Source organism: Malaya genurostris, chromosome 1 (genome assembly GCF_030247185.1).
Source record: "Malaya genurostris strain Urasoe2022 chromosome 1, Malgen_1.1, whole genome shotgun sequence".
Taxonomy (NCBI): domain Eukaryota; kingdom Metazoa; phylum Arthropoda; class Insecta; order Diptera; family Culicidae; genus Malaya; species Malaya genurostris.
Genome location: NC_080570.1, coordinates 8,254,398 through 8,278,951, shown reverse-complemented (window position 1 = coordinate 8,278,951; position 24,554 = coordinate 8,254,398). Strand labels below are relative to the sequence as shown.

The following is a 24,554-nucleotide window of genomic DNA, read 5'->3' as shown; positions in this document are numbered from 1 at the left end:
GATTTCCGATATCAGGTGCTGCTTGGAAATAATTATACGGGTCGACTCAAGTAGATACAATTATATAATTTAGATCATTAGTGGTCGAAATTTCAATGTCTAATTTTCTTTTTCTCAAGAAATTATCGCGGTTTCTCCTAACACAGACGATAGAACTTCTTTACACGACCAGAATAAGTACTGAACAGATTCACACTCTATGCCAGGGGTTCCCAAAGTGGTCGATATCTTTTTTGCGGGGGTCGACGTAAACATAAACTGACTATGGGGGTCGACGAGGTCTTGGAATCGATTCCCTATTGTTTGAAATATTCATGCTAAAAAAGTTGTGTTTATTTGACCAACAGCAGAAATTGGTAAGTATTTTACATCAATATTAATAAAGCAAGAAACTGAATTTTCAAAGGAATTTGTCAATGGGGGTCTGAGGTCTAAGTTTATTTTAGTAAAGGGATCCATGACTCAAAATAGTTTGGAAACCCCTGCTCTATGCGGTTCATAATGCTGGGGAGAAGGTAGAGTAGTACATACCAACAAGTAGACCATTTGTGGATTATTTTTGTGCGGCCCTTGCCTCGCACGAGAAACGATAATTTTTATAGGAATTCTTCGCATTCGAGGAATACGTTGGATGATCTTAATCAGTCACTCTCATTGTTAGCAGAGTTGGGAAAATCATGATCAGAAGAAGTTAATTTCATTATCATTTGTGAAAAATAACTTCCGAGAATTTCATTCATGAAATAAACATCCACAAAACTTGGAACCTCGAAGCTCACAAGTGATTTTTTATATCAGCGAAACATGATGACCCACAGAAATATCGCTAAAGAGATAATTGAAAGGGAGAAAAGTCTCCGATGATATTTCGATGCTGAATGGTAGTAGACAGTTCAGTTCAGCTCGACACCGAAGTGATTCATGCAAGATTTAATTATTATATTTTCATCACCAAAGAAATTTTTCTTGCATAAGTTGGCAACTGAGAATTAATGACTGCGATAGTTTCGATGCACGTAGGGTGGTCAATACTAACTATTATTATTATTATTAATATTATTTTTCACATTCCACAATTGTGATTATAGCGACGAAAGGCTCTAATTATGATTACAGTGCTCTATTTTAATTAAACCAAATAAAACGCTTTTTCGCATGAATTTCATTTATAAAAGTAACAGGAGTGCAACATTGTGCATGTCTCAAACACACAACAAGCGTAGTGTTTGATTGACGTTGCGATAGCATGCGCTCGTGTTACTTCAGCGTATGATATTCAAGCTAAATTGGCTAAAAAATTTTAACCAGCTTTATAACATAAAATTCGATTGTTTTTGTTATTTTTATAACTATTATTAATCACAGCACTTGCTGCTTCTATTGAAGATATTACTCCACTACCACGGTATTTCTGAAAAAAATTCGAATACATCACCATTGACCCACTTATCAATCACCCTTCGCGAACTGAACATTTTCAGAAAGGTTCAGTTTTTGTTCATCGGTGAATTTATTCATCATGTATTCTATAAAGGGGTAAGATAAAACGGCTATAAAAATTCTTTTCTAAAAATCTTCTGTTCGAGAATCTGATATATTCAATGTCCGAACTTTTTTCTTAAATATAATCGAGTAGAATGTTCGCTAGTGAACTTTCACAACTGATTTTTGGCCACGTGAAATCAGTTTCAGTGAGAATCGCGTTGTCAAAAAATCAGTACTGAACTACTACTCTACTGTGATTTGATTTTCTTCCCAACACTGATTCATCAGCACTAAGGAACTAAATGGTCCCATATATCCCATTTATACAAATTATCCAATATTAATTTATAATCACATCTTCTGTCAACAAAGCAACAACCTACATAAGGTTTTTTACCGTCACTGCTAACCTCAATCGAATGAACACATTTTGACAGTCCAGCAGTACTGTTTGTAAACAGAGATTTTTTTGTTTGTCTGTTAACAATTTGGATGAGACCATTTAAGGTCCATATCGCCTAAATAGAGTTTTAAAACATTTGTTCACGATTGGATACGGTAGTTTCAAAGTGTAAAGATGATTGTTTAAGACGTGTTCTTCGATTTTTGTTTAAGCCTGTTTGTAAACAGTACCGCTGAACTGTCAAGGATGAATGCTAGTTCATTTGTGACATCACAATAAAAAATCTAATTAGGTTTTGCACGAACATGACATAACCTCACAAAAATGAACAGAATGAACTTTTTTTGACAGTCGACGTGTACTTGTTTACAGTTTAAAAATTCATCAGAAGTTCATCGGTCGAATGTAAAAATTGCAAGTCGCCTCACACTCAACAGATTCATACATATATCGCTCCTAGATGCTGGAAACACATACAGGGCAATCTTTTTAGTTATTTTCACTGTGGAATACGTTTTCAACAGGCACTTTTTCGTCATTTTTTCAATTTTTAACTTGCAGTCGCAAAACAAAACAAGTACACGGCAACTGTCAAAGATGAACTTGATTCATCGGCAATTCATTTATGTCGTCATCGTGCAAAACCTAATTAGGTTTTGCACGAACATGACATAACCTCACAAAATGAACTTTTTTTGACAGTCGACGTGTATTTGTTTACAGTTTAAAAGTTCATCAGAGGTTCATCATTCGAATTTTAAAAATGCAAGTCGCCTTACACTAAACAGATTTATACAAATATCGCTCTTTGATGGCGGAAACGCATACAGGGCAATTTTCAGCTCTTTTCACTGTGGAAAGCGTTTTTGACAGGCACTTTTTCGTCATTTTTCAATTTTTAATTTGCAGTCGCAAATCAAAACAAATACACGGCCACTGTCAAAAATGAATTTGATTCATCGACAGTTCATTTGTGTTGTTATCGTGCAAAACCTGTCGTCAGTAGAAGAATCATCACCATACCCATTTATCGTATCGAAAACTGGCATAATTTCCCGAATTTAGTTTCCTCGAACAGTCAATATATTTATATAAAAAAAATTAATCGTAAGAGGCGAATTACCTTAAGGTTAAAACCTCTATAATCGGACCAAAAAAAAAATAATCGTGAAAATGATTAACGGATGAAAAAAAATAAGGGGTCTGAAAAATAAGACTTTTTTTTCAACTATTGTTAAAAAAAATCGATCAACATTTTGCTATTTTTTCGTGGAAAAATATTAAGAAACAAGTCGGTGAAGATGTATTTTGAGGACTTGAAAGATTGACGGCGTCAATATAGTACAGGTGTAGTAGATGTTTTTCAAGACCCAAACGTTTTTATTTTTTTAAACTGGTTATTGGTTGACTATTTAACATCAGAACTAAGATATTCCACGAAAAAAACCGCCATTTTGTAGCTTTAAAATCTTCCCCAAGTTAAAAAAAAACAAAATGAACTCTTGGGCATCAGCACCGTCTATTATCTCTTCGCAGTATGAGATAAGAAAAGATAAAGGCCCATAGCTTTCAGAGTTTGGTTCTGATAAACCTGAAAGCTTGACAAAATTTTCTTGACATGTTTTACTATATGAAAATACAAAGAAAATATAATAGATTTTTCAAAGATGTCCTACCTATAGAATATAGTCCTATTTTTCAAAAGACGTACTCAAAATACGACTGTCAATCTTTCGCTAATAACCAAGGCAATACCTTGTTGCGGAATTTCTCAAATAAAAGACAACCGTTATCACAATTCTTATTTTTATTCAATTTAAATTCCCTACAACCAACAGCCACTAAAAAAAACCTACAATTCACCATCAACCTTCTGCTTCGATTTATCTACTATCACCGGTTTAGGTGACGGTTTCTTCGCCGAACCTAGGCGTACTTTGGACCCAACAGTCTTAAGCGTTTCCTCGTTCAGCCGAACCCGGCCAATCCACGAAGTAGCCGGCGAACCAAGTAACAGGTACTCTCCGTTCTGTGTGGCGTGCGCAACGAGACTGGCAGTTCCATCGTCGCCGTGTAGAGCCGCCACAATGTTACCTTCCCAATCCAATCGTAACACGGTACTCCGCTTCGGAAATAGAGCCTTCGCACTCAACAAGTTCCCGATGAAATGCGATGCATGCAGAGCCAGCTGATTGCCTGTTTTTTGGTAAACAAATTCGAACGGAAGTTCAATGAAGGTCAACATTCTGACGCAGAATTTCCGCAAAATGGGAAACGGAGCTAAAAGAGCCAGTGCGGAAGGATTGTTCGGATCGGCTGCAATCACAATTCCAACCCAAATCCCATTCTCATCGGCCATTAAATTATCGACCGATCCTGGTAGTCCATCCGCGAATATGTCATACGTTCCGGATTTAGAACCCTTCAAATAGTACCGATAAATCAGTTGACCGCCGGTTTCACCTACCAGAACGAAACTTTCATCGGCATTCAAGACAATGCCATTCGCACCGTAAACTTCGTCTATCAGCACTTTACTTTTGCCAGTCGCACGTGAGTAGTGTACAAGTCTACCGGAAGGATTCATCAACATCGCAATCATTGCATCCTCGAACAGGAAATCTGAAGAAAAATCCGACCAATAGATGTCACCATTCCGAGCTACCGCCAACGCGTTTGGAAATTTCGGTTTTCGCGAAACTTTTCCTCCTTCAATGACGGTGTCCAGGGAAATCAGTTGCTTCTTTTCTCCCGTTTTGATCTGCACTTGCCAGATACCGCTGTACGCTTCGATCACGATCAAATTGTTTCCCTGGCTATCGAAGGCCATCCCCAGCACTCGGCCGCACTCTCGGTCGTCGTAGTGGCTTCCTAGTAGGAGAATAAAAATTTATGATACTTGCAAAATGATTGAGAGGAGTCTAGAAATCTACCAGACACGACACTTACGACATTCCTTGCCGAACTTGGCAACCACCCGAATCTGTTCATCATTGGTAAGCTCCAGAATTTTCCCGCCGTAAACCGTGACATAGGTCATGTTTCCTCGTACGAGGATCGTATCCGGAGATGCCAGTTGATGTTCCAGTAGGTGTTCTGCATTGTTCAGCAGTTGGTTAGGAGCTAAAATGTCCTCCAGTGGACGAGGTGGTGTGACACTGAAATTGATACAAAATACGTTCAGAAATGATAGCTGTTTTCATTTAGGTAGATCAAGATAAAGTTATGAAAAAAAACCTTCAGTATATTCGAAAACTTTATTTTAACGATTCTTAACTAAAAGCTATAACTCATGCTCGACCTTCTGCTTCAGTTTTCCTACCACAACCGGTTCTTTCGGTTGAGCTTTCACTCCTTTGAATCCAATAGTCTTGAGTGTTTCTTCGTTCAACCGTACCCTGCCGATCCAAGGATGAATCGGAGAACCGAGCAACAGATACTCTCCGCTTCGAACGGCATGCGCAATTAGGTTCGTAACTCCATCGTCGCTGTGGAGAGCCGCCACAATATTTCCTTCCCAATCAAGTCGTAGAACGGTACCACGTACGGGGAATAGTGCCTTCATACTTAGTATGTTTCCGATAAAATTGGAAGCATGCAAGGCCAGGTGGTTACCCGTCTTCTGATATATAAACTCGAATGGAAGTTCAATGAGCGTCAGCATTCGGACGAAGAATTTCCGCAAATTCGGGAACGGAGCCAACACTGCCAAGAGGGAAGGATTGTCCTGATCAGCTGCAATTACCAGTGCAACCCAAATTCCGGTCTCATCCGCCATTAAGTTGTCGACTGATCCTGGTAGACCATCGATGAAAATATCAGACGTTCCCGTTTTAGGTCCTTTCAAATGATACCGACGAATCAGTTGACCGCCAATTTCCCCAACCAGAACAAAGCTTTCATCTTTGCTCAAAGCAACTCCGTTCGCTCCGTAAACCTCATCTATTAGTACTCGATTTGTGCCGGTCGCCCTTGAATAATGCAGCAGACGCCCTGAAGGATTAACCATCATCGCCAGCATAGAATTTTCACAAATGAAATCCGACGAACTATCGGACCAATAAATATCTCCATTTCTAGCCACCGCCAAAGAGTTCGGAATTTTTGGCTTCCGCGATATTTTTCCTCCTTCGATAACGGTGTCCACTGACACCAGTTGCTTCCTTTCTCCCGTTTTGATTTGCACCTGCCAGATGCCGGTGTACGCTTCAATTACGATCAGATTGTTCCCCTTACTGTCGAATGCCATCCCCAGAGGCTTACCACACTCTCGTTCATCGTAGAACCCCCCTGAAAAAAAATGCAATACGGCGATAAGTTACTGAGGGACTCGTCCACAGTCTACACAGACTACTTACGACATTCTTCCCCAATCTTGGTGATCACCCGAACTTGATCGCCGTTTGTGATCTCTAAAACTTTTCCTCCGTAAACCGTAGCATAGGTCACATTTCCTCGCACCAGAATGGTTTCCGGAGCTATCAGTTGGTGTTCCAGCAAATGTTCTGCGTTGTTCAGTAGTTGGTTCGGGGCCAGAACACCTTCCAGTGGACGAGGTGCCGTGATACTGAAATTAGTTCAATGAATTCTATCAAGCAGGTTGTACGATCACAATTTCAAATAGTTATAGACGATACACTACGAGAATTCAGAAGCTAACAACTACTCCAGGAATAAATTACAAAAAACCGACACCCTACAGAAACAGCAATCGACCTCAAAACTCACCCGGAGTATCCACGTGAATTCAGTTGAAGTCACACTAAGCAAACAAACATGACATTAGTTGTTGTTAAGCGTTTCGTGTTAGGATGTTATAGCAGCATTTAGTGAAGACGGCATTTCAAATTAGATTTATTAGACTCCACGTGAATTCGGAATTACGAAATATTTTGTGCGATACCGATGTATTCATCTTCTTCTTTCTGGTTGGCGTCACCTCACTGCAGATGACGCTGATTAATGGCACAGAAACTTAGGTTATGTTGCCGGTTAATTTTCGTTTATAGTCCAAAGGACACTCGTTTCACTCGACTACATGCGGGAACCTCGCTATGTGTCGCCAAATTCGAATCACACGTCTCCACACGGAAAATTAACTAAAATTCATTTCTACTTAGCACAGAATCCCAATCACAAAGACTCCATGTATTACATTTTCTATAAAAATAAGAACAAATGATATTTCGAAAAATTTTGATGGCAGCGAAAATTGTTCATGTCCGCAAAGCGCACGCCTACTGCGATCGTTTTTTCCTTTCAAATATGTGAACAACTCAATCATGAACTCATCATGAAATATCAAACTCGCAGAATTGTGCTTAGGTGCTATATACAAATCATTGAGTTTCTTAGTTTTTTTGCAGGATGTTTTATCATCCGAATCAAATTTGTATGTGTATACATAATTTCAACTTTCTTCCGAGCTTTTTAAATATATAGGGCATTTTTATTCATACATCATGTTAAATGACAACACGTGAATAATCTACATGGGATATGTCAAAAGCATTATGCTATCCTGTGGTAAACCTGTTAATTGAATGTTTCTATTATAATACAGGGTGGGCCATTTAGAGAGGAAGCATCGGGCAACCCAATAACTTTTGACAGAATTGTCAGATCGACTAATGACATACCGCGTTGCAAGCGTCATTTCAGGACAATAGTACACACCAAAAGAACGCGATGGAATTGTTCAGCTTTACATTCAAAATAACTTCTCCAAACCAAAACCAAATGTTAAATGGAAGCGTTAACAAGCAAAATTGTCGATTCTATGCCACTGAAAACCCTCAATTAATTGAGGAATAGCCTCTATAAAAAAATTATAGCACAATTTAGTTGAATATTATCACAACATATAAAAATGAATTGCATTGAATAGTTTTCTGTGAAAATGAATGATTCAATTTGGATCATGAATATGAAATAAAAAAGCCGCAAAGAACTACAAATAAACCGAATCAATTCAAATGAGCTGATACATCGAATCGATTCACTTTGGTGAATTATTCGGTTTGGGGCTGCTCACCAATAAGAGCTGTTTAGCGCCCCTTATACTGGACAATATTATTGTCAATATCGTCAATCCAATTGGCTTAATAAATGACGGTATTGGAGAAGTTCCATGTACAAAATAGACATTGTTACGCGAAAGCGGCTGAAGGTACTGGTGAAAATCATCGGAAAAAGACTGAAAATAGACGTTGTTCCGAAAACCGCCAACACTTCGGCTGAGATCAAAAGACATTTTTTTGGTGAGCCTCTAACGGAGAATCTAGTTGCTCCGGAACTGATCGTCAAGCTCACAAAAGATTTCACAGTTTAGCCGACAAAAATTAATACTTTTCATCAGCCATAGCTAAGGTTCCGACCAACTGGCGTAAGACCGCCGAGTATGGTGTCAAAGTTTTATTTTTGTAGATTTGAGTATCAATGAATGAATTTATCTCGTTAATTATACTTCAATAAATCTTTATTCAACAACTTCTATTTTAACAATTCTCAACAAGTACTAAAATCTACAATTCGACCTTCTGCTTTGGTTTTTCTACTACCACCGGTTTAGGTGACGGCACCTTCGGTTGAGCTTTCACGCCTTTGAATCCAATAGTTTTGAGTGTTTCTTCGTTTAACCGTACCTTTCCAATCCACGGATAAACCGGAGAACCGAGCAATAGATACTCTCCGCTTTGGACGGCGTGAGCAATTAGGTTCGTAACTCCATCGTCGCTGTGGAGAGTCGCCACTATGTTACCTTCCCAATCAAGCCGTAGAACGGTACCACGCTTTGGAAACAGAGCCTTCACACTTCCTAAGTTCCCGAGAAAATTGGAAGCACGCAAGGCCAGGTGGTTGCCCGTCTTCTGATAAACAAACTCGAATGGTAGCTCAATGAGGGTCAACATTCGTACGAAGAATTTCCGCAAATTCGGGAACGGAGCCAGCATTGCCAAGAGGGAAGGATTATTCTGATCAGCTGCGATTACCAGTGCAACCCAAATTCCGGTCTCATCCGCCATCAAGTTGTCGACTGATCCTGGTAGACCATCGATGAAAATATCAGACGTTCCCGTTTTAGGTCCTTTCAAATGATACCGACGAATCAGTTGACCGCCGAGTTCTCCAACCAAAACGAAACTTTCGTCTTTACTCAAAGCAACTCCGTTCGCACCATACACTTCATCTATCAGTACTCGATTTTTGCCAGTCGCTCTTGAATAATGCAGAAGTCGTCCTGAAGGGTTGAGCATCAACGCCAGCATGGCGTTTTCGAAAACAAAGTTCGACGAAGTGTCCGACCAATAAATGTCACCATTTTTAGCCACCGCCAAAGCGTTCGGAATTTTTGGCTTCCGCGCTACTTTTCCTCCTTCGATAACGGTGTCCACTGACACCAGTTGCTTCCTTTCTCCCGTTTTGATTTGGACCTGCCAGATACCAGTGTACGCTTCTATTACGATCAGGTTGTTTCCCTGGCTGTCGAATGCCATTCCCAATGGTCTACCGCATTCTCGTTCATCGTAAAGACCCTCTAGAAAACGAAAAAAAACGTTGGTTATTTACTGATGGTCTCATCTATAATAACTATACTTACGACATTCTTTCCCGAACTTGGTAACCACCCGTATCTGATCGCCATTTGTGATCTCTAAGATTTTACCTCCATAAACCGTGGCATAGGTCGTGTTTCCTCGCACCAGAATGGTTTCTGGAGCTACTAGTTGGTTTTCCAGCAGATGTTCTGCGTTATTCAATAACTGATTCGGCGCCAGAACGCCCTCTAGAGGCCGAGGTTCGGTGACACTGGAATAACAAAAAGGATTACATAATCATAAATGGATTAACTACTAACCAAACGCCAAAACGAACTAAAAACAATTCACCAAGCTTCATGCAATTTTTTTCTAATAAATGCTACATTCTGTAGAAACTGAAATGAACCTTAAGACTCACCCGGCTATCCACGATAACGCAGTAGGCCACTCGGGAGCATTAAACTTGATTTGATTCGTTATTAAACGTTTTTTTTTTTCACAGAACACAGACGACGCCTGCACAACCTCCAACTGCTAAGCAGTCAACTGGAAGACATTGAACAAGCGTTTGCAGATGGCACAGCAATCGGCACTAAGGCAAAATAAAACGTAGCTGTCAACGCATGGCAGAAGCGACACACACTGAACACCTTTCACCACGGCAAAGCGAGAAGAAAATTGAGGGTTCTGTTCGCATAAATATTACTTCGTTTTTCGTTTCCTCTCGAAATTCTGTATTTCAATCGTTTGATGTTTTTGCAGGGAAGATTTGAGCTCGGTCAATAAACAGAATGCAAATGTCACATTCGATCGAAATACAGGATAAGGGTCAACCGACGACACGACCAGGCACTCCGAAGAAAAATCAGCATTAAAACTGTTCCCTAACGATTCACCGCCAGTTACCACAAATCTAGCGACCCCTTGTAAATGATAAAAATAATCTTCTCGAGCAACACTGTTTAAGTTGCTATGGACTAGTTACCAAGGAACCCCCAAACAAATAAACATGTTTTGAAGGCGGTGGAATATTTCTATTAGTGTTAAACTTTGTCCAAATCAAGCAGAAATGCATTCAAATGAACTTGATTTTCGGAATTTAATCGAATCTATGGATGAAACCAACGAACGAGAACAATGATCTGCTTCCAGCGATTCATCCGTACACTTCAACTGCTAGCTTTTCTGGGCAGTAGGATTCGGTGTAATATGCCGGTGTCATAATTGTTTTGTGTCGGTTGATTGCGCAGCAGTGGAAACAGTATTTAACCTTGTTGACCACTATTCGAGGATTACTAGTGGAATTCCACAAAGAAATCATTTTACCGTACGTTATGCAGGTACCGCAGAGCACTAGCCTCGCTCAGCTCGTTGTCGGTCATTTCCATGTCTTCCTTCTCACACAACGGTTTCATGTCAAGACCTGAATTTTGAACTTGGCTTTATAAAGACATAACTCATACTCCTCAATTTTTACATTCCGCTCGAGTCAGGTAAATCCATTAGAATGTTCCATAATATAATAACCGATCTGAAATTTATTTTGTTTACATTCATCTTGCCTTCGATATGCAGTAACCAAGGTTATGGTGACTGTTATTCAAAATAAATAAATATATCAACTTGTGCTGCCAGTTTAAAAAAAAATCATTGGCGTTTCCAATTTGACATTTCCAGTTACTGAGGGGTAGTTAAATTTACGATACAGTTTTGATAGACGAGTGGCAGGTCGTGTCGTCGGGTCAACTGCATCGAATGAACGAAACTCATCTGAGTCGAATAAAAATGAACATGATTTGTGTGTACATGAATGAAGAATTCTTGGTCTCTGATTCATATCAACGCGTACAGGATTTAAGTTTCCTTCCACATGATTCAATAGTTTCCATTAATATTGAATAAAAATAACGACCTCCTCGTCATAACTGCTTACATGTCGTTGTGAAACTCTATGCTTGCATAAGACAAACCAAAATTTTCAGCATCATGTCGTGTGATTATGACATATTCAATGCATCATATTTCAACGTGTGTCAGCGTTTTTGACTTAACTCAGCATCACAGTTTTGACACATTGTGACATCACAATTATCATTGGCGATTAGCAAAGAATGCTCTGATAAAATCGTCGATAAAAGATAACGAAACTGTCATTCACTATAATTTAATCCTTTTGCATCCTTAAGCTAGATAATAATAAGTTTCAAATAAAACCGGGGTAAAATAAACGACATATAATCTAATCTAAGTTTCACATTGATAGGAGCGATAATAAATGCTTTAATGACAGGCAGTTGCACTACGAATTAGATGATTATTGGTATTAAACTTACAATAAAACAACAATAACTATTTCTCAGCACCATTTTTTGGTGGTCGTTCTTGTTGTTAGTGATGGTTAACTTTGCAAAGCAAACAAAGCATATTTATGGCAATTTTTATTATCATCTTAGCAGCATTTTTTTATCTAATTACTTTTTTTTGGTTTTTGCTACATTAAATAGCTGACGTCAGTCGACATAGAAATCTTTACAACAACCAGACGAAAAACAGACTTCACTCAATGAGCTTGCAATAATTATGAAGTCGGCCGATGTTTCTAACCTTGACCATGACCGAACGGGTGGCCGGAGTCATTCACTTCCATCGCGGATAATTGGAAACACTTCGGATTCGAACAAATTAAACAACTTACCTGAATGATTTGAACGGAAACGTCGGATAAGGCGGCAGTCCGGGTAAAATGGCCACAATCATAACGAACAGGCCAACTTTGAACACTTTTTGTTTGAATCCCATGATGTACTGCTAGCTGGACTAGAAACAAACTATCTTTCTTGAACGACCGACACAACACAGACTGGTAGAACACCAAGCTCGGAACGAGTTTGTGGAAGAGGCACAAGCAGCTGATCGGTGGCTGTCTGCCTATAGGCTATAATGATGGCGTGGAAGAGAAAGTTTTTACCGGTTTGGTAGTTTGTGTAGCTTTAAGGGTCAAGTGATATCTGTTGGAAAATTAGCCATCTTTAAAGACTCCGGAGGAAAGCCGCGAGCGATTCGTGTTTTAATAAATCATCAGTAGTAAACACTTGACATGCATTTTAATGTTCGGTAATTTGTGTTGAAAAATACTAAATTTATATTTTTGTTGAAAAACCCGGAAAATTGTTTCAATTTTTTAAATATCTGTAAAAGATTGAAAACTTTTCGTTACTTCAACAAATTTATCGAATAGTCAGTTGTCTTTGCCGATAATTTCTTTTATAAATTTTATAGTTTTTTAAATATATAATATCACCAATTCCCAGCACTGAACAGTACAGTACTGAAATGAATGATCGTAATGAAAAAATTCAACACCCCTATTCTGTATTTTGATCGACTTCAAATTTTTCATATAATATCTTCACTCGATCGAAATGCAGAATAGAAATGTTTACATTCAATTGAAATGCAGAATAAGGCTGTAAACCGTTTTGCGGTTAATTTAAACTTTTGGTTGAAATCTGACACTTGAGCGGTTATTTTGTGTTGAGTAGTTAAATTTAACGAAAACTGCGGCCCATTTCAAAGTTTGACGGATGGAAAGTTATTTGAGTTTATTTTGCTATGGAAATAATTTTAACTAAAGAATGGATATTAGAATTTTCTTCGCAAGATTTTTTTCAGTGTCGGTAAATAACCATTGATTTAAAAAAAATAACCATGCTTTCGAGCAGGGTTATTTTTGAAAAAATCAAAATAACCGGTTCACAGCCTAAGAGTACGAATTTATGAACACAAAAATCAATACAAAGAAAAATCGGAACTTTGTTATGCTTACTGTCCTTACAGGTATTCGTGTATAAAATCGACCAAATGTCATGAACATTTTACAGAATTCGGTAAATTTTCACCGAATTTTCAACTGCTGACAATCGACTACTGAGCGTGGTGTGATGATACCTTTCTCATGTCACTCATACTCCCTGTCGTATTCTTCAAATAACTATTCTTTGATTGTTGAAATAAAACCAAAAATAATTGTTCGAGCATCAACAGCTATGTCCACTACTTCAGGTACTTCCGGAACTGAGAGTCATTATAGCCGAAGTTGGTTCGTATGACCTAACATAACTAACATAACCTAAAAATTGGATCCGTATTCAGTCAAATTTGAAAATTTTAAACACTCATCTTTGTGGAGGATGTAATATACGTAGAATAGAATATTTAAATATTTAAATATAAATCTTAAGTCAGCTTTATCAAAAAAATAAATAGATGAATGAACGAATACATAAATGTTCGAATGCTTCTGTTCAATGTTTATTTCCCCTCCGTTTCCTTAACAATGTTACCATGGCAGTCCTGGTGTTTGCTTGGGCTTGAGTTAATGATTGTGCAAGAATTTGCTGGAAATGTTGCAGCTTTTAAAATTTCGTGATTCGTTCGACGACACTTGCACGAGACAGTTCGGGCTGAAAAAAAAATGGAGACGGCAATACACCAAATCGAAATTGGCTGGTGGTCACGACAATCTTGTCCACCATTTCCAGAACCGGAAATATGAACCATTAATTCACTTCTGATCACTATTTTCGGTACCGAAAACCAGGGACCGGTATAATCGCGACATGTTCGTTTGGCCGTCAACTAACATAACCTAACAATTGGATTAGTTGTGAGCCCATTTTATATATTTTTACCGATTTTACATACTAAACTACTTCGGTATTTTTTCATCTTTTGACGAGCTTAGAACAGCTCAACATTCTACTGATATATCAGTACAAATAAACATTTGTTGACAGCAGTACCTAAGGTACCGCTGTGATGAAATGTTATTTTTACTGAAAAATTAATTTACCGAGGCTGGAACAGCTGAGATCGGTAATCCAATTTAAGTGTGTAGGTTCGTCGTTGATTATACATTTTTGGAAATCGATTAAGCCACATATAACAGATATACAGGCTCGAACCTAATTTTTCAAAGTCCTGTGTAAATTTCAGATATGCAATACGTTGGAAACACTTCCGCCACCTACTCGACTGTTTGTCGCGAGCTTTCAAAACGTTCCGGATCGATAACAAAATTCTCCTGTCTGTTATAGAAATATTCCAACTACAAGAATTTAAACACTTCTCACACGATTTTACGAATAACACGTGAAGTCAATCGGAATAAAACGAAAATCACTAATTATTTTAACAACAGCCAAGCAAAAATTTTGCTTGAAGTGAATGTAGTCGTGATGTGAATGCTGCACTCAAAATAGTGTCGATCGCGATGACATCTGCCAGTATCCGCCCCGTTGCTTGAGCAAATTTTACACACAGTTTATATGCGAGCCTGTTTTCCGTGGTTTAGCCATCTCTGAGAAAACTGAGTGAGATTCGTTTTGAAATATTTTACCACTATTTCTGGAAACTGATTGGTTTGATGACCGGTGTTGCCAAAATCGATTCGATTGGTCTACGAAATACCTTGTTTTCAGAACAGTTCTGAGACGTTTTGAGTGCTTTGTATCGTAACTTTGTTTGATGGTTTGAAATGGTCAACATTCATCTTTTTATAATACCAGATCCGAATAAAACTGAGTTTTGTTTAAATTTTTTATCACTATTTTCAGTATTTCCGGAACCGAAAACTGAGAACCGATATAACTAATTATAAAATGATACAAACAAATCTAGATTCGAGAAATTTTTAAACCAATTTTATGGGAAATCCAACACCAATCACTTCCGGAACCGGTAGTCGGACAAGATAAAATCCAGGAGGTGCACTCTGTAGTCCGCAGACCTCACATTTCTGTCAAATTGAATTTACCGAATAATTGGTTGTTTACCGAAAGTTTTGATCAGAAAGAAAATTTTTTTTCAATAAAATATATTTGTTTTCACAGCACGAGTTGAAAGTAAAGATTGTTGAAATCTTCACCAGACTGAGAACATGCATCGATATATTTTTCGTACTGTTTGACAAGCACATTGAGTGTTGTATGTGTAAATTAGCTTTAGAAACTCTAATCACGTAATTAACCAACAGTCATCATTCGAGAACGTCAGCAGGTTTATTTGGGTATGAGAAATTCGTGAATTTTACACCAGTCAAGCTGATTTGATAACAGCTGATTCCTTTACAGTTTCTCCAGTATCAATCACTGAATTATTTGTAAAATTAAACAACTTACATTTTTGTAGTCCAGATTTCACCGAACATAAGCTATCAAGTATGAAATAAGTCGGTAAAGTTTGACAGTTGCTTGCCGATTTCATTTTACCGAAAACAAAACGAAATCTTGGTGTTAGATTTCTTTTGTGGGATGTTATCAATCAGTTTAAATAAACTTAGCCGACAATTCTTAACGTACAAAATCCGTTGAATGGCAACTGTTACGATTATACTGACGCTAAAATTCCTAGCACATGGGGGCTTAAGCTAACGAAAACTGGTTTTTTAAACCAGTGTTCTACGTAACAAACAACCAATCGAACTGATTATTCAATACATAATCTACTGATATTTGTACATAAAAATACATCCCGGTACGGCAAAATATTTTTTTTTTCATATTCCGAAGGTGGCTACTTTTCCGCAAATTTCACTTGCTCCTTAAACTTGATCGTTCCGTTCCGTTCCGCCTGCCTACCAACAACTCAGAACTTCTTTTTGCGTATGGTTCCGAAATCACTTGCAAACAGTTAACCGACTTCTGCACCACCTCACCACTATCAAGGTCTTAACGATTCGTTTGAAACTGTACAAAGTTAGTAACCACGCACTTATCTTCTTTCGATTTAAACGAAACAACGGTTTCCCTACTGCGTGCGAACCGTTCCAGTGCTAGTAAACTTTTGAGCGAGTTTGTTGATTTTGTCCATACGAGAACCGACTCAGCAAGATGTTTTCAAAACGTTTTATCTATCCATCCCGTAGGGGAACCGAGGGTACACTAGCTTCAAAGACAACGCGAAGCAACTTGATAGGCAACTCGAACCATTGTCCGTTCGATTTCCTGCCTCCGATTCCCCGACAATCATTATTTTCGCCATGGAATGGATATGGATTTATTATTTTTATCCCCGCTTGGAGGAGTATGGGAAGGCTCTGATTCGTACTGTACAGAGAACGGCATACTCACACACATCCGCTGCGGTAATTGCGTGGTGGTGGGCGAGACGCACCGAGAATTATTTTTCGACGCTTACATCATCGTCGTTCGATTGGAAAACGGTCAGAGACTCAATACCCGAGCTTAGATGGTTTCTTTCGATACACAAATGAATCTTCGGTTAGAATGAATAATAGCCAGTTGAGTGTATGGGGCATATGGTAGAGGAAATCGTTTAGTCGAAATCATTCAATTGGGGATTCAATTTTTGGAAGGGAGTTCTTTTTCGACAGTGCAAAACAAACAACCAATTACATTTATTAGTCAATTATAAATATCATTTTTTTTTGTTCATTTGCTTTACTTACTTTCTGCTCACTGTTTGCATTGGTTATTGATCATTTTAGGTTTCACTATTTGTTCATTCCGCATGCAACTTTCGGCACGCTCTCTTCGTCCAATTGGTTATTATTAATTACTGTTATTTTTGTGTTTCCCTTTTTTGTTGATTACAACACGTTTTATGTTTGCCTTTATTTAGTCCATAGTTTTGTGTTTCCATTTTTTTGGTATAGGATTTCAATTGGAGATGATCGCCGGCTTCCATTAAATGTATTCAGCAATGTTCTTAACAGTAGAATAGGTGCTGTTTTGGAATTCCTTATACGTTTACCTTAATTTCTCAAACTTCATTTCATTCCGTTAAAATTTGCATATAGGAAGTACCGTTTTCATTTCAATCAAACTACCAAATCACGCTAAATTTATTTTTTTTCGATATTTTTGCTCTTCTTTTTCAAAGATGAATTTGCTTTGCTTTCTTTTTCTGTTAAACACGTACACATTTACAATGCTAGCAATAGTAGTAGTAGTTGTAGTAGTAGTATTTTAGTAGAATGATTGGATCTGTGCCGTTTTTATCGGTCCAGCTGTAGCGACTGATAACATTTTTCGGAGTATTGAATTTTGCGATTTGTTTTCTTTTTTTTCTAGTGCAGTTCCAAAAATCTTCAAATCTGATTTTGCTCACTTTTTAAGAGATGATTAAACGGTATTTACAATCGGAGGTGGAATTATAGTTTGGTTTTACTGTTCCCTTTGATTGTTTTCTTCGGCGAAAGTATACAATAACAAGCACGATGGTAACTATTTTCTATAACAACAGAATATAACAGCAAAAATACAAAAATTAAAGGTGAAATGAAACAAAAATACAAACCAACGATGTGCCACCGTCCGACTCATGCGTCTGACTACCGACTCCATTTTAACAGTATCAATTATCGGACGAACGGCTAGCATCTTTCCCGTAACGATAAAGAAAATGTCAATACTGATTTAACACTAAGTACCCTAAGATGTTAGCCAAAATTGAATCTTCTATAGCAACATAGCTTTGCCACCGGGCGGCACAACGCTCAAACGATCCAAGATCAAAGCAAGCCTGCAAACATGGTGCTGTCATTGAGATTGTAAACCAAATTTTTGATCACGATTTTCACACGGTATTATTTTAATGGATTACGTAAAACGATAGAACATTAATTTGAAACATTTTTCCCCATCACTAGTTTTACTGTCCACAGCTTCATTCATTTACCGTTGCTAGAAATAATAATCGAAGGTATTATTACGGTTCTCCAGGCTGCGAGTGTCACCGCCAACCTGACGCTGGAAGTGTTGTCCACTGCACAGGCATTACAACTGTCTAGGATTACTTTTCTTGTACCTTAAATAAAAACCGAAAAAGCGGCTGCGATATCGTATATCAAACATTTGCCTGAGTTTTCACAATTTGTCACTAATGAAACAACTAATTTTCCCGGCATTTTCGTTCCGAGAATTGAGAGCTACTCAAATAAAATCAATCAAAAAATTTCACGCTTTCTGCAGAGAAAATGAAGGGTAGGTTATGCCACTGTCTTACTGTGGATCCCGAATTTCATCGAAGACCCGAATTTCATCAAAAAGACCCGAATTTCAAGTTAAACAATGTTGAGCATTTTACTCCGTTGCAGAAAATCGCTTAAAATAAACACTTGTCCGTCTTGCTGTTTTCATTGCCACACCACAGAGCTAGCTGTGCGAGAGGGTTCTCTTTAAATATTTGCGTCATTACACATTTACATCCAACAAGGCGGAGTGGAGGAAAGCAAAACCACAACGAACAACATCTGTATTGATCTTATTGTTGTAGATTGGTTCATTTTAAAGCAAGAAAAGATCGTAAACAATGGTCCTTATTACCGGTATCACTACACGGTGAAAACCAAGTGAAGTGATTGTGACCCTTATTATTGGCATCACGTCACGGTGAAAATCGAGTGAAGTGAATTTAGGTCCTCAGTACGGAAGTCGCTTCAAAGGCAAAAGTAATTATTTGGATGAACTTGATGTCATTATGAACATCACGCCCCCAACATTTCGTTGAAAAAATGTGTTTTTCCACTACAATGATCACTTCACTATGCGTTATACTGGTAATAGGGATAATCAAGTGAAGTGAATGTGAAAGTGGAAGTGAGAACGGTAATAAGGGCCAATTATTTGGTATCAATTTAAGCCAAGCCTTAATATTACATTTCCTTTGAAGAATTTAACCTTCTGTTTCGACAAACTTCGCAGTTGATTGATAGCGAACCTTTGCATGACTGGTGCTAAGGGTTATCGCATTCTGAAAACAAAATTCGAAATTCTGGGTTCTGGCAATGAATCCTAATTCTGGAATCTGAAAATGATTTTTAACTAAATATTGGAACTCAATTTACTTCCTTAATATTTGTTCGGAATTCGAATCCAGAATTCTGATTTGAGTTTCAACTTCAGAATTCTGAAACAAAATTCAGTATATGAATTTTAGATCTGTAAGAATTTTCACCCAGAATTTAATTGGGTTTGGTGGTTCTAAAAAGGACCGAAGTATTGAACTCAATCGATTCGACTTCTTCCACGAAACGGCCTTCAATGAAATGGTTCTCTGCGATATGCTGTCCAGCAAGTTTGTTCCATGCGAGATTCGGAAGTCAACACCATAAAACGGACTAATTTTCATGAATGTCAAAAGTGTTCCGAATCAAATAGCTGGCTATCAAATGGTAAAAGATCTAACACAACATACACTGCCATGGCATGGCGGCAAATTTGTCCGAAAGTCCACTCTTCTGACATGAGTCATTCTTGAATTTTTTTTATATCTGCTGAACTCGTATGAGGAAAGGGTGATTTTTTGCTAGTATCTTTTTGGCAACACTGTTTTTGACAGATCACACATGAATCGTGTCTCGTGTCATTGGTCCAGAATTTAATCATGAATCGTCGTTTGGTCTATAATTTAATAATGAATGGGCACTGGCAAAGTTGAAGGAAGATCCACTTTTTTATCGAAAAATTGTGTTCAGCGACGAAGCTCATTTCTGGTTGAATGGATACGCAAACAAGCTAAATTTCTGCATCTGTAGTGAAGACCAGCCAGAGGCATTGTAAGAGCTAGCAATACATTCCAAAGAAAGTGACTGTTTGGTATGGATTATGGGCCGGTGGCATTATTCGTGAGATACGGCCGATATGTTGGATAGAGTGTGCCAGAATTGTAGCTTGCGCATAGGCGCGGAGCCGCGACCAACATTTGCATGAAAGCATCTTCAAACAATAAACTATATTGATCGTTCTATCCCTTCTAATAAAAATTTCATCAATTTCATTTTCTCATTTTTTTTCAAAATCAAATCCTATACCCCTTAAAAATCACCCTTTATAAGAGAACGCATGCACGAGACATTTCTTGTGGTATTGAAAAAAGCACAGACCGAATGCAACAATATAAAAATCTTTTTGTGGACAATGCGATATTTGAAACAAAACTTTAGACGCTTTACTTTTTTGCTAGATGTGAATTTATGAATCTAACTTTTTATTACCTTGATATCGATAATATTTCGTATGACACTGGCCACGCGGACCACGGAGGATTCGTGGGGGGTGAATTTAGGCTATTTCCATAAATACAAAGTGCTAGGGATCCAAATTGTTGAATACATCGCTGTATCAAATGGAAAGGATCAGAACAAATTGGCTCAAGTGGAACGTTCTCTTGGTACCAAATGGGAGAAGAAACTCTAACACAACATATACTGTCTGTGTGTAAAATTTACATCTCGTTAGCACATGAGTTTCGGGTTTACACACACACACACACACATAACGAATAACCCAAATTTAGGTAACAAAAACGAAAGAACACAATGTGATAGATGAAATAAGAGGACCACAAAACAAGGAAAAAAAAAAGGAATGTTTCTTTCTACTTACATCGTAACCTTACGATCAAATAAATTAAAAGAAAACAAATTATAAAATGTATATAAAAAGCTTGCTTTTAGCGCAAAAAGTGCATTGTGTTGGTGAATACATACATACAATAATTTACAGTTAAACTCTCCTGTTTCGTTGCGGTTTGCTAGAATTCCCTTACACTTAAACGCTAGGTTACTCAGTACAATTGCAATCTAGGTATAAATTTTATAAACATACAAAAAATTAATACAGTTAAAATTTCACATATAAGTTTACATACTTGCTCTCTATATGTACGCGGGCCATAAAAACTAATAATATTACAAAATCGAACACGTAGCTATGTAAAGTAATATATTTCGAAATTTAAAGTTATAAAAGAAATAAACTAACAGACAAGTAGAACACATTCATCTCTCATTACTATAAGTAAAACTAGTTCACAGAAAAGAATTAAGAAGTTAGTAGAATCGGTTTGTTCCTGCTGTGAAAAAAAAACCTAGCCTGTAACACAGATAAATGCACTGGGACACAGTTGTCTCGAACCGTTCCGCATGCCGCCGCTTTTGCAAACGGCAGAGCAACGTGAATCGGAACGAGAGGGAAGCTCGTGAAATTTAATGTATGAAAAATAAAAGAACTGTTGTACTTTCTATCCACTTTGTACTAGGATGCGCGACGACGTCCGGTACCGGGTGCAAATAAAAAAAGAAGAAAAAAAAAACAACAACGGATAGGTGTGGGTTTTATGATTCGATGGCATTGTTTCGGCCGGAACAGAGCGATAGAGAGCATTTTGTCTGATCGGTGATTTTCGCTAAATGTTCGGTCGATTGTCGTTCGTCAAGTTCATCATTCAGTCTCATGTGTGGTCGGATTTTAATTTTTTTTTTCAATTGAACAATTCCAAAAATTAACAGCTGATAAGGTGCCAATAATAGGATTGACTTGTTTCGTTGAGGATGAAACTTTACACACATCTCCAGTATGCCGAACCATTTGTTTGTCCACGGATGAAGAGATCGATTTGATTCGAACTGTTATTGGTGGCGAAGAAGAACTTCTAAGGAATCGATTGAACATTCAAAAAATATTTACATTGAGAAAAAAAGTCGAATAAAAACTGAAGCGAAAAAATCATATAAAAAAGCGTCTCAATTTGTTTCAAATTTTAATTTTTTTCGTGAAAAATAAATGGATTGGAATCATATTGAAGACGTGCACAAAGTATGACGATTTGCTACACATTTCTGGAATTAATGTTTGTAGGTTGTCAGGATCAAGGCGGAACTATTTTAGCAGTATAACTAAGCAAGTGGCGGGGGTGATTCAATTACGATGTTGAAAATAAAACCTAAATTACGTAGAATTTCTGGATCAGGTACAGATCGTCGGGGAGTGCGGTTCTATTTTGATTAGCTATTAACTTGAAATGAACAATTCGAACAATCGAATCCCTCGATCGAAGTCACCTAATCGGTTGTTCTGTTCCTACAGTTAAAATAGTTCTGTTTTCAGAAAAAAAAGCCCCACGAAAAATCCGCGTGAAAAGCTGCCCTTTAGGGGACGGTAAAAATAATGAATTAAAACTACCTAACAGGAAAATGCACTGCTTGCTTCCTGCAAATGTTTGAAACTCGGCCTGAACTTAGGAGACCTGATTAATCAGCATAAACCGGGCAGCAGCACAAAAATATCTAACTAAATTAGAAGGAAAAAAACATAAATACACATTTCTAGTACAGTTCAGATAATATCGGATTTACTTCGTCGCACGCGACTCTTACATTTACACTTTATATACACAGTAGTTTTGATACTTTTTTTTTGCTTCAGAAACAACAGGAAATAATGTTTACTAAATACAGAATACATACAGCGGGCGGAACCGGTGTCTGTCGGAAGCCGCCCGCCCCAAAAAGACAGAGCATAATACTTACAGTGTTTCAATCAATCAATCAATCAATTTTGCTAATCTGTGTTTCGTTTGTTTACAGGAAAATACAGAGAACGTAGAATTCATATCAGGTGCACCACCACACAGATCCATCCAAAAACAAAAAACCGCAAAATTTCTTTACAAAAAAACAATCGTTACTTTTACACGCCAAAGCAGAAATGCCTAAGTCTTTTTTCAAAATGATGCTTGTTAGGTTCAAACTTGATTGGTTTTCGTTTTCGTTTTTCCTATGCCATATTTTAACTAGGGTAAAAACAAGATGAGATTCTATATCATTGTGCGCGCACGGTGTATTGGAACCGGACCAGCCAAAGCATCTCTCTCTCGAGAGTGGCTCGAATTGGTTTGGCTTGGCTTGGCTGCCAGGTCACGAGCTGGTTTCTAAGCAAAACATTTGCTGCGAACAAGGAGTATTTCCAGCGGCGAGCGGTTGGCAATAAGTAGCATATAGTGTACATTTTCTTTTTTTTTTGTTTTGTTTTTTGGTTGTTGTTGGATTAGTTAATAACTATTATCGAAACGAAAGAGATATTTCAGCCGAACGAGTACGATCATCATTACACTACCTCATAATTCCTCTAGTCAATGTTCCTTCGTTTGTTCCTCACACAACTCAACTGTTGAAAAATTCGTTCCTCTCAGACCAAACATGGCAGGGGGTGATGGGGAGGAGAGCCTTTTTCGGTTTTTTTGTCACTTGTTTCCTTACAACAGAGATAAAACCCGTCGGCGCCATTTACAAACACGTTACCACGTACAATCTGTGCAGAGCCACAGGTAAGACTTCGATTTGGAGCTGCTCACTTTCACGGTTTGCAGATTTTTTTTTGTTTTAGCTTAGGATTATGAATATAACAAGTCCCTAGTTTACCATCAGCGTATGCGATTCCATTGGCGCTGCGGAGTCGTACAGCGTGTCGGTGTCCTGGGTCGGCTCACCCTGTAGCTGGCACTGGTTGGTGAGGGTTCCAGCACCACAATCACAGAAGAATCTGCGGAACGAGAGAATGATAGGAGGTTATATTTGTAGTCTATATTTGGTAACAGGCATATGGTTTTGTGAGCCGATGTAAATTCAGATCAACAGATGGTAAAATCTTATAAAATCATGGGTCTCGGATGATGAACCTAGGGCGCGTATTCCCGGTTGACCAAGAGAAGTCAGAGTCATTTTACCCTTCTTACAATTAGCTTTAATGCATAGAATTTGTTATCAACTCGAATTGACTTGATACGGTTAAGATCAATCGCAAACTAAAGCATTCGTCCTGAACTGATGTTTTTTTTTCGAAAAGGAAACATAATTATCGGGAATAAGGATACATTGATATCATATGAAATGTAAGTTTTCTCTAGAAACACAAACATAGATTTCACTTGCGGGCCAGACATTTGTTGACGTGAACCACATAATTCAAAGACCGCACACCTGGTAGTTTGTGTGCATGATAAATGCAGTTCTTTCTTAGATTGCGCATTACAACATTTGGTACTTTTCCGAGTATTCCTTACATCCATTCAGTTACACACTAACGCTCCACTTATTCGTCATATGATACATCTGATATGCAGTACGCTTTCACATCTCATCCAAGTCAGTCGATAAAACAAAACCGCTTACGTTCGGGACGGAAGAAACCAAGTACAGTATTGTGTAGTGAACAATAGAACGACCTCGAAAATGAGTGAACCAAACTAACAAAAGCTACCGCCGATACGAAAGAATACAATTATTGTTGTGCAGTGGCAGTGCAAAATTTGACCTTCGATAC

At 38.0% G+C, this 24,554-nt stretch overlaps 2 protein-coding genes across 9 annotated transcripts in view; both read right to left on the bottom strand.

Annotated features, from left to right (window-relative positions):
• Positions 1 to 3,711: 3,711 nt before the first annotated feature.
• LOC131431489 (adipocyte plasma membrane-associated protein Hemomucin-like) lies at positions 3,712 to 16,676 on the bottom strand. 8 transcript variants are annotated; one of them, XM_058597250.1, is made up of 4 exons: positions 16,068 to 16,676; positions 12,125 to 12,246; positions 4,838 to 5,046; positions 3,712 to 4,759 (listed from the first exon to the last, which is right to left on the bottom strand). In XM_058597250.1, exons 2-4 carry the CDS (start codon positions 12,226 to 12,228, stop codon positions 3,741 to 3,743), a joined length of 1,332 nt encoding a protein of 443 aa, XP_058453233.1. In that variant the 5' UTR covers positions 12,229 to 12,246; positions 16,068 to 16,676; the 3' UTR covers positions 3,712 to 3,740. The 8 variants fall into 8 exon arrangements, with proteins under 8 accessions (XP_058453233.1, XP_058453241.1, XP_058453250.1 ...); XM_058597258.1 differs by having other exon boundaries at positions 16,145 to 16,676; XM_058597267.1 differs by having other exon boundaries at positions 16,201 to 16,676.
• Positions 16,677 to 17,084: 408 nt separating this feature from the next.
• LOC131431479 (F-box only protein 11) overlaps positions 17,085 to 24,554 on the bottom strand; it is a 34,721-nt gene continuing 27,251 nt past the window's right edge. The window contains exon 7 of the mRNA XM_058597221.1: positions 17,085 to 23,774. Within this exon, the coding sequence (XP_058453204.1) occupies positions 23,645 to 23,774 (130 nt within the window). The 3' untranslated portion in view covers positions 17,085 to 23,644. The remainder of the gene's footprint in view (positions 23,775 to 24,554) is intronic.